This window comes from Vanessa tameamea, chromosome 18 (genome assembly GCF_037043105.1).
Source record: "Vanessa tameamea isolate UH-Manoa-2023 chromosome 18, ilVanTame1 primary haplotype, whole genome shotgun sequence".
NCBI lineage: Eukaryota > Metazoa > Arthropoda > Insecta > Lepidoptera > Nymphalidae > Vanessa > Vanessa tameamea.
The window spans coordinates 6429742-6443868 of NC_087326.1; the positions used below are offsets into that span (position 1 = coordinate 6429742).

At 30.7% G+C, this 14127-nt stretch overlaps 2 protein-coding genes across 2 annotated transcripts in view; both read right to left on the minus strand.

The window, feature by feature from the left end:
- The window catches only part of Prosalpha3 (Proteasome alpha3 subunit), a 248723-nt gene that overhangs the window by 145839 nt on the left and 88757 nt on the right, over positions 1 to 14127 (minus strand). The gene's annotated exons all lie outside the window — the stretch shown is intronic.
- The window catches only part of Sha (shavenoid), a 65156-nt gene that overhangs the window by 12051 nt on the left and 38978 nt on the right, over positions 1 to 14127 (minus strand). Inside the window, exon 3 of the mRNA XM_064217749.1 lies at positions 278 to 426. Within this exon, the coding sequence (XP_064073819.1) occupies positions 278 to 371 (94 nt within the window). The 5' untranslated portion in view covers positions 372 to 426. The remainder of the gene's footprint in view (positions 1 to 277; positions 427 to 14127) is intronic.

Sequence of the window (14127 nt, forward strand, 5' to 3'; positions counted from 1 at the left end):
TGCAACTGAAAACTTCTTGACTGAAAACTTATTTTTTTACTGGCCGATTTGGAAGTCTAATTCATATTTCTGCAACCATATAAGTTAAGGCACCTTTTACTCTATTGTTTGATGATAGAGAAATTTTAATCAAAAATTGCATCCTAGAGGGGAGGGTGGTACCGTTTTAGTGGGGTTTGACGATAAGCTATTCACTTGACTAACGTCAAAGATAAAGTTTGGTGACACATAGTTCAAGAAATGATGGTAAAATTATGTGTAAATTAAGGTAATATACCGATTAGTGTGAAGACGTCGCCGGTATCCCGTCTCGCTAGATCGCCGAGGCTAGCGGCGGCCGTGGTTGTCACCAAGAACAACAGAGCCGCCATGCTAGCCACCGCCGCCGTTATCGAATCCGCTCCAGCGCCGCATTCTCACCACCTACTAAAAAAATAACCAAGGTTACAAACATCGTTCAAACCATTAAAATGGTTCAATGTTGATTTATTATTTATTACAATACAACTTTAAATAGTTTTGATTTATGTGTGTGGGTGTAAAATCACAGCACATGTTCAATCCACTGCGTCACATTGACTCTTAAATAGCTCATATATATAATTATGATTTTTATTATATTAAAATTTCACTTATATATGTTTTACAAACACACTGTATATAAGACTATAAAAAATTATCATTCAAGTCTGCACGGAAAATGATAAAATTGCTCTACTTTGACATCTGAATGCAAGAAATAAGCGAACATAAGTTCAGACGACTTCGATAGAACTATTATGGCGCAGTGAAAGCTCGCACGATGATACAAAAATTCATTGTCTCTGTTCGATTTCACTTTGTTCACATTATTACTAAGAGATAACCTTAGAAAATTGATGGGAAATGAAGGCGTAGCTCGACGTTTTTCTCATACTATTTACATCGGGTTCTCGTTATATTTATTTATTAATTTTAGAATAAAAATAAAAATACAGTAACACTATATGAAAATCTTAAAAATTATTTAAATAATGTACGTAAATAATAAAATACAAATCACGTGAAATAAAAGTCTCGTTTTATTCATGTCCCAAAAAACAAATTAAATTCTATAGTAATACCAACGTGTTATCAAAGAATTAATATTATATGGTATCATTAAATATCTTCTTTTTTTTTAATTACTTTGGTTTTTATGTTTAAATAGCCAAAGCTTGTACAGTTCAAGCTATCTTTTCATAAAATTTAATCAAAATCGGTTTAGCGGTTCTAGCTTTACATAGATACTGTCATATGTATATATTTACGGACGTACGTATGTACACATGTTCCCTTTCCTTAATGTCGCACATATGTTTACTATTTATACTATTTAAAGTAAATATTTAACATGGTCTGTGTTACGAACAAAGTATAATTAGCCGATAAGTACTATAAACATTTGGTAATGCCAATTTTAAATGAAATATATAATTTATAATTTAAACTCATAATATTCTTGTAATATAACGTATAGTTTATATTTGATTTCGCTGACTAGTTCTTGACGATTACAATTCCTAAATGTACCTCGAATAATATCGCTAATTGCACGTGCATCAAATATTGTCCTACCTAGTTACGTGTGTTCGGCTAGCCAAGCGATGAGTACGTGAGGTACCCAAGTCTGCAAGTCCGGCACGCGTGCGTTCTGTAAACTTGTTTACTCAACGTAAATCTGTTTCCATGTTCGACAAGCTTTTGGTAGTGTTTACTCGAACGAACAAATATCGCGCACTAAAATAGAGAACGGGGTTTAAAATATTATTGAAGTGACAATGTTTCACGGTGTAATGACACTAACAAACTCACTCAGCGGTGGCCGGACCCCCCAGCTCTTACTAACGATTCACGACTGTCCATCATTTATCAATATCACCTCATCAGCCTCGAAATAAACGCAACGTGGTTTGATATATTGTGATGTACTAAGCGTTTAAGTTTTGCGTTACAGAACTCGCTTTCAACTCAAAAATATCTTCTTAGGTCACGCAGAAGTCAGCTAAGCTTGTACCACATTTTGAAGAAATGATCCATTGTTTTGAGGTGATATTTTAGTGTAGCAAAAGACCACACAGACTTCATTTAAGTTTTACTGTTTGTCTTGACTTTTCGTATTGAATTTTCAGCGAAGCAGAGGCGGTTTGTGGCGTAAAATACGCAGTTAGAGGGCAAACGTTGGAACGTTGCGAACCTACTATAAACTCAACTGAACTTAAGGATTAATAGGAAGATGTTATGGAAATAGAAAAGCATTGTGTCTTTGATTTATATATGAAAGGTTCTGTCAATTGTAATGAAGAACTAGATTTTACGAAGCCATTCATCAGTTGAAGGGCCATTCAAGTCTTTTACGTTGCCATTGTAAATTGTATTTCAGTTATAATTTAATGTACGAAACTTGTTAATGTACCTAGTTTAATTTACAAAACTATAAATTACACCGAAGCTGAACTGAAATGCCAAATGACTGTCAGTTGTCATTTTAAAAGCAAGATTGTAAAATTAATAACATCCTTTTTTGTTATACTTCGGGTTAGGGCTTTGTGCTAGCCCGTCTGGGTAGGCACATCACTTAATTTCCTATTCATCACCTATTCTACAGCTAAGCAACACTACTTCGTCAATACGATATAAACGTGCAAATAATTTTGCACTTCCGTTTGAAGGCTAAGTAACCCAATGTGACGAAATAATTTTTTATTACCTAGATTTGGTGGTGCCATACAAGGAATGGTTAATAATTTTTATGAAGTTAATGTCAATGAGTAATGGTGACCAATCAGCTTAACAATGGTAAAATTAAAAAAAGTGGTAGCCTATAAAAGTGACGAGACTGCCCAAAGGCTGCTTTGGGTTGATGGAAATAACAGAAAATATTAACAGCCTATTTAAACTCTGATTTATATCTTACTGTCATTATTGATTTGACAAACACATAACTTTGTTTAACTATTAATACCCAAAATAACATTCATACGCAGAACGTAAATTCAATTAACTTTGTAAATGTTCTATATAATCATAAATGTTTAGTATATATATTTATTTTAGATGGTAATGCAATGGAAATGTCATAACCAAGAAATAAATTATATTTCATTATTCTTTTGTAATTACACCCGACTACAAACATTGTATCTTATAGATTATACACATTTATTGAAAGCACAGATATAGAGCGAAACTTAATTCCAGATCTTAGTCTACTATTAAGTACAGAAACTCCCGGAAAACACCTCGTCAGCTCCATCGATGTCAATGATAATAATTGATGTATTGCTACCGTTTGAGTAGTTACTCATACGGTAAGTAAATGCTGTATGTTCTCTTCCATAGCCGTTGTATTTTGAAAATAAATTTGATGTTCTTTTTCTAATATTCATAAAGTAGAATTGCTTTATTTATCAATCATTGGGCTGAGAAGAGAATAGCTAAGAGTAATAGGCATTTTAATTTTTATTTTGGTTGGTAAAGAAAGGCAAAGGTACAAAATTACCGAATATATAAGTATCCGATCTTACTTTCCTATAAAAAATATTTGGCTATTTTGTGAAAAAGTTAGTTATGAGCAGAACGAATTAATTTCATAAATTCCAATTTATTTTCGGCACTACCAAAAGTGCAATTCTATTCATAGGCGCGAAGTTATGTTCGTTTTGAGGTTAATTACTTAGATTTTGACGTATGTTGGACGTTTCTTGATTTATTAATGTAAAGGCCGAAGATTACAATTGTTAATATTAACCCTATCCTATAGATTATCACAATGCATCTCCTATTCCTGATAACTATTTGTTTTTATATTTAACATAAATAGAATATCTTAAGTGTAGCATTTTTAACATATTTCATCTTTATCTCATTAAGTAAATATAGCTTCTATTGTATGGTATTAAAGACTAATTTAGTATATCCTATACATAGAAAATCATTTAAAATAGCTGTTCCAGCGTGCTTCAAGCAACGGAATGATGCCGGTAAGACTGGTTAATTGTTAACTATTATTCATATCTAATGCGACTTCTTCGTATTTATGAAGATTAATGATTAGTAGGTTAAGGATTTCTAGTTCAGATGCTGTTCCGGACGCCTCGAGACAGATAATAATGTGTCATTTTGAAATAGTCGCGTATCCGTCACGTTTTCCAGCGGCAGTAACGCCGTTTATAATTGGCAGGGTTGTTTAATTGTAAACGTTTTATGTTAATCCGTTTTATTTAAATGTACTCGTAAGAAGTCCTGATTTATTGCTCGAGTCGAGAACAATTTTCATGTAATTAGACTTTTATATCAACGAAATCAATTCATCGAAATGTAGGTAAATATTACAAGGACATTTATAAATGTTTTTTTGGTCATGATATTGAATATAATAGATCGTGATGGCCTATTAGACAAAACAGTTGGATCTTAGATAGTAGGATTCAGGGAACCTTCATGTATGTTCACGAGACAGCAGACGAGTCACGCTACTCCAAACTTTCTCTTTGCCCAGGCAAAATTCAGGAACACAGACTGGCCAAGGGTTCCTACCCTCAACCATTAACTCTTATTTTTGTATATAAACTTAGCTTAAATATGTATTTAACGAGTGTCTGTTTGTAATATTAAAATAACCGCGTTTTACAAAATGCATATGTATGTATACACGGTACATATACCTAAATAACATTTTTTACAATTTTTGTCTGTCTGTCTTTTTGTTCCGGCTAATCTCTGGAAAGGCTGGACCGATTTTGACGGGACTTTCACTGGCAGATAGCTGATGTAATAAGGAGTAACTTAGGCTACTTTTATTTTAGAATTATAAGTATGTAAAATAATAATAAAGTCACGCTTTTTTATTAAATTCAAACGCGCACGAAGTCGCGGGCACAGCTAGTCGCAAATATAAATTCTATAATTAAAGATTAGTTTATTCGTAAAATAGAAATTTATATATTGTTACGTTCTTATTATAAAAAGATAACGTTTAGTTAAATCTTTATAGCCATATAAGTTATATAATAATTTGTTAGATACAACTTTATATATCCAAAGTACGTTTAAGAAAATATATGTAGGCAGACTGGCAAAATTTGCCACTTGATGGTAAGTGGTCCCTAACCACTATTGACATTGGCACTGTAAGAAATATTAAGCATCCACTGACCACCAATATGAAAAGTGGGTGGTCCAAACCAATCCAGATAATCTTGTGCAAAACCTTATCACCGAGTGATTTTCATTTAAATCGGCAATCAGTTTATCGACTGAATAAAAATAATTCAACAAGACATATTAACATATATTTATACGTGTTACGTACTTAACATAATTGGACCAATATATGAGTACAATGTAAAATGTGGTTAGACGGTGGTTGAAATAACCAATAACTTATAACCAGTTATAACCAGTTTGAACGAATATCATCTGGAATTTTGATAAAGCAGTATATAATAAGAATCCAATGTAATCATTAATAACTTTGATATTCATACAATAATTACCATTACAAAAATGTCAACATCGACCAATAACTTGAATTAATGGTGATACAGAGATAAATTGATAAATTGTGCCTATTAAACTTATAAAGGTTTTCCCGTTATATCATTAAAAACATTGTAGTTTATTTGCGTCGTTGTTAGCTCTATTTTATGTATTAAGGCACTGGTAATGATCTTCGACCTGCTAATTATATACTTATTATCATGTACGGAATGGAAATTGCAATTTGAAGACAATAGGAGAAAATAGATGCGGCATGATCTAGTTGATATTCAGACAGTGACATTAGTTATTATGTGATAATTCTAGATTGAATTTAACCTTGGTATTTATTATTTAAGCCCAGCCTAGCGCCCCTAGTATACCAGAATACCTGAGAAAACGCAAGCGGTACCATGTCTGTATTTTCGGCGATCGTCACGGGATGGCTTTCGCATGCTATCGTGACGATCTATCAATGTAGACTGATTAAATACATATATATATATATATATATATATACTTTGTACTTGATCTATATATATATATATATATAGATCAAGATTAGGAATAGCTACTTTGTAAAGCACAATCGCAGTTGATTAATATTATCACCATATCTTCGTCGAATCCCAGTACTAATTTTGTGAGCGAAATGAACCAGTCCTTCTGTGTTATGTGTGGTGACAATGAGACGGGTATCTTCATTGATGTATTATACATAATTAAATAATTTATAAATCCATATAATAAAAGTCATTATTGTTTTAAGACAAATTGGAAAATATATCATAACACGAATTGATTTCCTAATATAAATAATTTAGTTAGGATATTATTGAAACGACTATTCTTAGGATCTTAGACGATAGACCATTTACTTAATAAATTGTAATAGTTAAATCATTATTTAATATAATTGATATAATATATGTTTATCATAATTTGATTTTAGTTTATTTGTATGTAATGCCTTAACAAACACCCATCGCTAATGACGCTTTAAAGTGTAACGCTTGATTTCGTGCGTTACTTGCGGTCGGCGAGATTGAGGTAAGTAAATATAAACAAGGAGAGTGGGCTTATGAACCTATTACCATACTGCTTAAATATAAACCTATTGTAGGCACTCCGCAGACTTGTACTCATTGACCCATTTTCAGATCAGTGCTTTAGGCTTAACAGAGGTCAAGATTTTTGGTTCTCGTGGTGCTTAACTGAATTGCGAATAGTGTATGCTATAATAATACGTACAAGGTACAGTAAATTTATCTCATATGTATCGAACAACATTGATGTTAAACGGATTAGCATTAACTTGTTTCAAATATTACTATCTCTTTTTGTTAAATACCTAAATATGTGTGAGTAAAGAGAATAATATCAAGTATTGTTGTTTACCTCAATTTTATTATTGGTTAAATAATATTTTTATTAAGATGAATCACATGTAATAATGGCCACAATATCCCTAAATATTTGTTCGATAAATATTATACATATATTTAATATTTAGTGTCAATGAATCACTCATTTCAAAACCAATTTTGTTTATGGATTAAATTTCAATTTTAAATAGAATGTAAGTATTTTATTGTAATTTATTTTAGAAAGAGAAAAAAGGTTAAGAAACTTAGCTTACCGAATGAATCAGTATCATACTGATAGAATGATATATTATCAGAGAATACCGTTACATTACTTTTGATCATGTTATTTGGATATTAATATAACATTAATAAGATTAATTATCTAATTTAAATATTTCGATGATTCTTGTCAATTGGATAGCTTATTAGAAAAAAGAAAGGAATGCTATTATGAAATCTGTGCTGCCAACACAAATATATATATATAAAAAAAAATTATAAATACAAAATATAATCACTCAAGCAAAATAATAATAAAATTATATCGTTAATGGCATGAAGAAATACTTAAACGAATTATAATAAAAAAATAAATGGATAAGGAGCAGTTTCTATAACGAACAAAAAATCTAGCTAATTTTACACAACCAAATCTGCGAAATAAATCGGGATGTGTTTTATTATATCTCTTAAATAAGCGAACGTCATTCTGTCACTCTTTAATATTGACATACATTTCATTATATTTATTAATATAGCTACATTTATTTTAGTATATAACGTCTCAGTTTCAATTTGAAAAATATTTTCAAATCGATCCCTTTAATAATATCAGCGGCTCAAATCCAACTTAGTTTAAATATTATTGTACTACAAAAGTTACTTTAGAAGAAATAGAATAAGCGCTGTATTATCATTGTCGGTAAAATGACAAAGAAACAGATGTAGTGAAATAATTCTTGCTTTTTATGTTTAAAGCTATTTTTTGGAAGCCGACAAACAACTCTACAACATTACAATTTTACTCATATCACAAATGGGGTGTGGCGTGTCTATTTTAATGTAAATTTCGTTGGAGGAGATTATGAAAATAACTTCCTATATAAATATATATATATAGATTATATCAACGTATTTGATTATTAAAGACAATATTCCGCTACGTGTTTAAAATTATGATCGCTTTTTTTTAGTACAGGATACTAATTTTTTTGCGTGGTTTCACACTTGTTAAAAGTAAATCGCATGGGTCGTAGTATTATGGTTAATAGCTTATAACTTACGATTATTAGGTTATCAAATGAAACAGAATTTTTCAAATATGATAGATTTAAGCGCCTTCAACTTTGGAATATTAATACATATAATATTTATTTATTTTGTATTCCTTACCATTATTATCAAGCCCCAGGGCCGGATTTACTATATGGCTTTTTGGGCTTCAGCCCAGGGTCCCGTGGATTCAAGGGGGCCCCAGCTAAGTCAAGTTAAACTCAAAAATAGACGATAATACGAAATAATCCATAACTTTATTAAATTAAACAGGTCGTATTGTTTGCAGCTCTGCGAGTCCTATTCAATTCAATTCAAATCTACGTTCAGATATGTCTTAGGTCGGCCCCTAAGTAGTATTAGCTCAGGGCCCCCTCAACTTACGGTCCGGCCCTGTCAAGCCCCCTTCATCTTACCAATCTAATGTTCTTCCATAGCTTTATTATTAGGAATCCAGAACAATCTTTAGGTGTCACCGGACAGATACCAAATGATTTTTAATAGTGTTAAAACTGTATATTATTTATGAAAGTAAATTAAACAATTTGTTCTAATATAAGATCCTACTTTATTTTTCTATCCATCACGTGTTAATTTTCAGTTTAATTTACTAATGGATATCGGCATATCAGATCTTAAAAAATCAATAAAATCAAATACCCCAATAAAGTTTATCGACGCTGTAATATGGAATTGAGAACGGTCGACGATCGGATGTTAAAAAATCCGAATGTCACCACGATACGAATATTTAGAGATACTTAAAAAGTTTCGTTACAAAATTTAGTGTAACATTCACACTCTCGTGTGAGCAGAGTGAAGATACTTATACAGAATAATATAATTATTAATTGTTAAAATTTCACGAAACCGTTACACTAAGTGGCGAACTCACCGAACGCCCGTGATTATGTTTTTTTTTTTTTCATAAATATTTACCCATAAAACTGATAGTGATTTCGTTTATTTAGTATTGTTCAACGATTAACGCAGTATAAATAAACTTATATAATTTATAATACACATGACTTTATTGTGTAATCTGAACGCTCGTGCCGACTTCGTATGTTACAAGAAATATTTTTTGCGCGATATTCTTAATGCGCGAATAAAAAATATGTATGGAAAATTGGTGAACAAATAAAAAAAAATAATAGCTCCAACTACCGCTAACTATAGCTAACTCAATTCAGGTTCTATAAGTACAAAAATATAATTCAACAAAATCGGTCGAGCCGATTAGACGGAAAAGAATCACGAACACACTCAGAATTACGTATATCAAGATAATATCAAACAATTTAATTCACTAAAAATATATGATTACATAACATCGATATATAATAACATGAATAAATAAAGCCTATGTATAATCATTAATTTGCATAATATTCATCCATTAGGTACCATGCAACATGCCTTCCTCATTGCGACTTGATTCAAGATTATTTTATTTCAATAAATACACAAAAAATTTAATCGTAACCTGGTCTAAATGTTACAGAAAAAAAAAATCTTGAATCATTGTATTTAATTTTATTGACGTTAAGGTTAATGCGATTAGAAAAAGTGACGAAGATCACGATTTTAATTGAAATTAATAATATATCATTTTGTATCATTAATATTTGATTTTGTGTACAATACCGGTATCATTGATTTAGAAAGCGATTAATCATTAACGAACATCTCATTAAAGTAGCTTAGTACCAATTGATATGTGGCGGGGACTTAACTTGAAGTATTTTTTTTTTTCATTTTCATTTTACATATACGACTACACGTTTAATTATGTTTTTTGGGTTATTTATTTATTAACCACACATGTCGATATTCATTAATATATTGTATAGCATGACATTCAATCTTACTAGTATTTAATATTCAAATTAAAGCCTTTTAGTTTTGATATTTGATTAATGATGTACGTTTAGTTTGAAAGGTATTTCATCACGTCTTTGTGCCAATCAAATATTTTATCTGTAACTGTAAATTTATTCCGAAAACAATATCATCATTGTCTCATTCATTGTCGAAGAAGCCACCGTGTGAAATGTTTCATCGTGATGTACAAGCGACAACGTATCACCACGTGAATTATATTTTCAAGGGACCATAGACGTTATCACTGTACGTCTAAGGGTTATATTAGTCTATTTTTATTCAAAGTATATTCTATTCAACGGGGACATGTCAATCGTCAATCGGTTGAGTCTAGGCCGCAGACGAGGTTCCCATGATAGTGATTTCGCACACATACGTGACTGCGCGACTCTCATTATGAGTTAGCGTTGCAATTCGATATAAGTGGCTTCGATGTGGCTATTAGCAAATCATATATGTCTTAGAATCTTTAAGAAACTTCAATGAATTATTAACACTTAATCTATACTTATGATTATAGAGTGAAGAAACGCTTATATAAATTACTTTTCACTTGAAAAGTAAAGTAAACTTATATTAACTAATTTATATTTATTGATATAATAGACGTTTAATCCGATACAATTGAAATGTATATATTAATATGTTATATATTTTGTTAATTCATTTTTAATTACCGCCTTCATGGTTTTCTGTTTGACCTAAAGGTTGACTGGCAGAGAATGCCTTTAGGCATTAAGTCCGCCTTTTGTCCCATTAAATTTGTGGTGGTCAATAAAGTATTTAAATAAATAAATAAAATAAAATATGTTTCATCATTATTTGCGTGTGATTATTAACGATTGATTTCTATGTTTTATTAATGAAATTAAATTATTATTATTATTTGTTGATTGCCAAATGATTGTTCTGTTTGTTTTTAAAACATTTTATAACCTTAAGTATAATTACATACGCTACGTTTTTAATTACATTATAAGACGATAAACGTCTACTTAACAAATCAATGCTCTTATTTTTACGATACCTTAATTTAGCTACCAAATAAGTTAAACCTCTTAAAACGTAATCTCAATAATTATTTAAGGCAAATTAATACCGATTATTAAAATAATCACACTCAATGTGGCGGTGTGTTAATAAAGTGCACCCGTAATAAAATGAAGTAGTGGATTTTTAGACCTTACTCGAAGAAAATGTCAATAATTTATGTCTGCAACGGAGACGTTTGATAAAACGGAAATAAACACGGTGCTAATGATTTTATTAGCAATAAATTGTACAATCCTGGTTTAAGTAAGTCGTTACAGAAGACTTTAATTAACAATGAAGTAATAATATCGGAAAAACGTTGAAATGCTATGAGAATGTAATTAAAAGCTGAAATCTTAATAATATACGGCTGCAAATAAGTTTAATGGAAAATAATTAAAAGATTGTGCTTTGAAATTCGGAAGATATTTTGATTTTTTTTATTATTAGCAGCCTGTAAATTTCCCACTGCTGGGCTAAAGGCCTCCTCTCCCTTTGAGGAGAAGGTTTGGAGCATATTCCACCACGCTGCTCCAATGCGGGTTGGCGGAATACACATGTGGCAGAATTTCGTTGAAATTAGACACATGCAGGTTTCCTCACGATATTTTCCTTCACCGTCGAGCACGAGATGAATTATAAACACAAATTAAGCACATGAAAATTCAGTGGTGACTGCCTGGGTTTGAACCCGAAATCATCGGTTAAGATGCACGCGTTCTAACCACTGGGCCATCTCGGCTCATATATCTCTTTAATCAAAGTACAAAGGTGAATTATTTAAATTTTTACATTTAATATTTGATTGCTTTGGAATCACAAAAACGTAAGACTGTAATAATAATAAGACTTTAATTTTGCATTAAGCGTGGATATTTAGATCGGAGCTCAAAGCATAAAAAAAAACAACGTCACGTTTATTTTTAATTAGTTTGAATTTAGTAGTTAGTATTTGGTAATTTTTAACCACAGATTATTTATATATCTAAATAGAGTAACGTACTACAAAAAAACTAAAACAAACGAGCCAAGATCTGAAGTGCGTGCGTGCCACACTTGACACTGGCCAAATGTCATGCTACTTTACTAGTGTGCGTGTACTTATTGGACAACTGCTGACCAATTTCTTTTCGACGTGTTTTCAGCTTTGACAGTCTATCTATGCATATACATAATTAAAGACAAGAACATCCTGGGGAAACATGTGTCAGATGAGATTCCTTTACATGCACATGTAACCCTCAGCGGAGGAAAGAACAGGAATTCTTTCCTTATAACTGATATGTACAATAATAACGAAATATTATTAGACTTCATTTGTTTTATTTCCTGTCAAATATACGAATTAATTTTAATATGTAAAAGTTTATTAAATAACCTTGTTTAGCCAATCCTTTACACTTTATTTTACTATGGACTCTTAAACCAAGAGTAAAATATGAAATTAAGTATGAGAAGACATAAAATTTTTGGAATAACTTTATCTTCCTCGTACTGTACATTGAAGCGTTCTCGGAGATAAATTTATTTACACAAGATGGTCTCTTTACGGTACCAATGATATTTTATGACAACGACAAAAGTAATTTACAGAAGATATAAATGTAACGTTAAAATAACACGAGCGATCATAAAACTTCTCGTCTTCATTTACACTTACTGTATCGAAAATTTAAATGATTGTGAAATTCCAATCGGGTATATATAAAATGAATGTGACGTTCCGTACATTTATGTACCTACTTATTTTGGCGCGTTATAAAAAAAATCACAAGAGTGAGTATTTATAATGCGCGCGCACAGGGTGAAATGTACACGTCATCGTGCACCACCACCAGCGACTCCATAGTTGCTCGCTAAACCGCCAATTAAGTATCAAGTCGCTCGAAATAGACAACTTCACACCGTCTCTTGTTTTACAATTTTTTTTTTATTACAAATTTAAATTGAGAATGTTTAAGTTTGTGACTGTCTGGTAAAGTAGTGGTAAAAAAAGAAAAAAAATATATAATTTTCATGCAATACAAAACTATTTTTAATTACATTTAAGAAATAGAACTTCGCATGCGTGAACATAAGTAGACGTAACTTTATTGTATTATCGTTAACATATCATTTCTATAAGTGAACCCCATTTTAAACAAAAATTTAAAATAATATAATACATAATATAATATAATACTAAAAATATAATTTAATTACTAAAAATATAAATATTTGATAGCTAACTGGAACCGTTTTCTATAATTAAATAATATGGATGATACTGTGTCAAATTACTATAAAACATTTTTAATGGAATCACTGTCTGGCTATGCGGACGAGTTTTGTGCAAGGCCGTCCGTGTAGGTAGAATCTTTTGACAGTTATTCTACCTCCATCAATTACTTATATTGCCGTGAACGTTTGACAATGCAATATCCTAGATTATTGACAATTGTCAACGCATAGACAGTGTCAAGAATTTGCTATGGTTAGGGGACAGGTAGCTAGTATAAGTGTATTATCTATGGGGACAAGTGACCACTTACTATCAAATTGTTGTTTGGCGTATCTGACACGAGGAATTCAAAACTAAATAAAAAAAAAACGTTCCTTTCCACGTATGCTAAATATTTAATGTATTTTTTTAATATATTTGAAAAACGTTTCACAGTTCAAAAAATAAATATTAGCATACACATAAAATACATTTTACTGCTTTTAAGAAATAAAAAATAACTAAAGTCGTGGGCTGATTTCAATCACTATAACATGGAATATTAAAATACCTCTGAAAATTGTTTTTTATTTTTTATATACAAAACTATTAAAATTTTGGCTAAGTATATACTATTTATCAATTTTTTATGCTAATTTTCTATTTGTTTCTTTATTAGGAAGTAGGATACTATACAGTTGCTTGTAGAACAGGTCACATACATAGATAGGAACAACGTAACTAAAAAAGATTAAAAAGTCTGTAAATCAATTCAAAATTCATCTCTATTCGTATAGAGAATCTATTTTGTCATTCACAAATACTAAAATGTATCTATAGTATATCAGTTGGAATGCATTTTTTACGTACCCA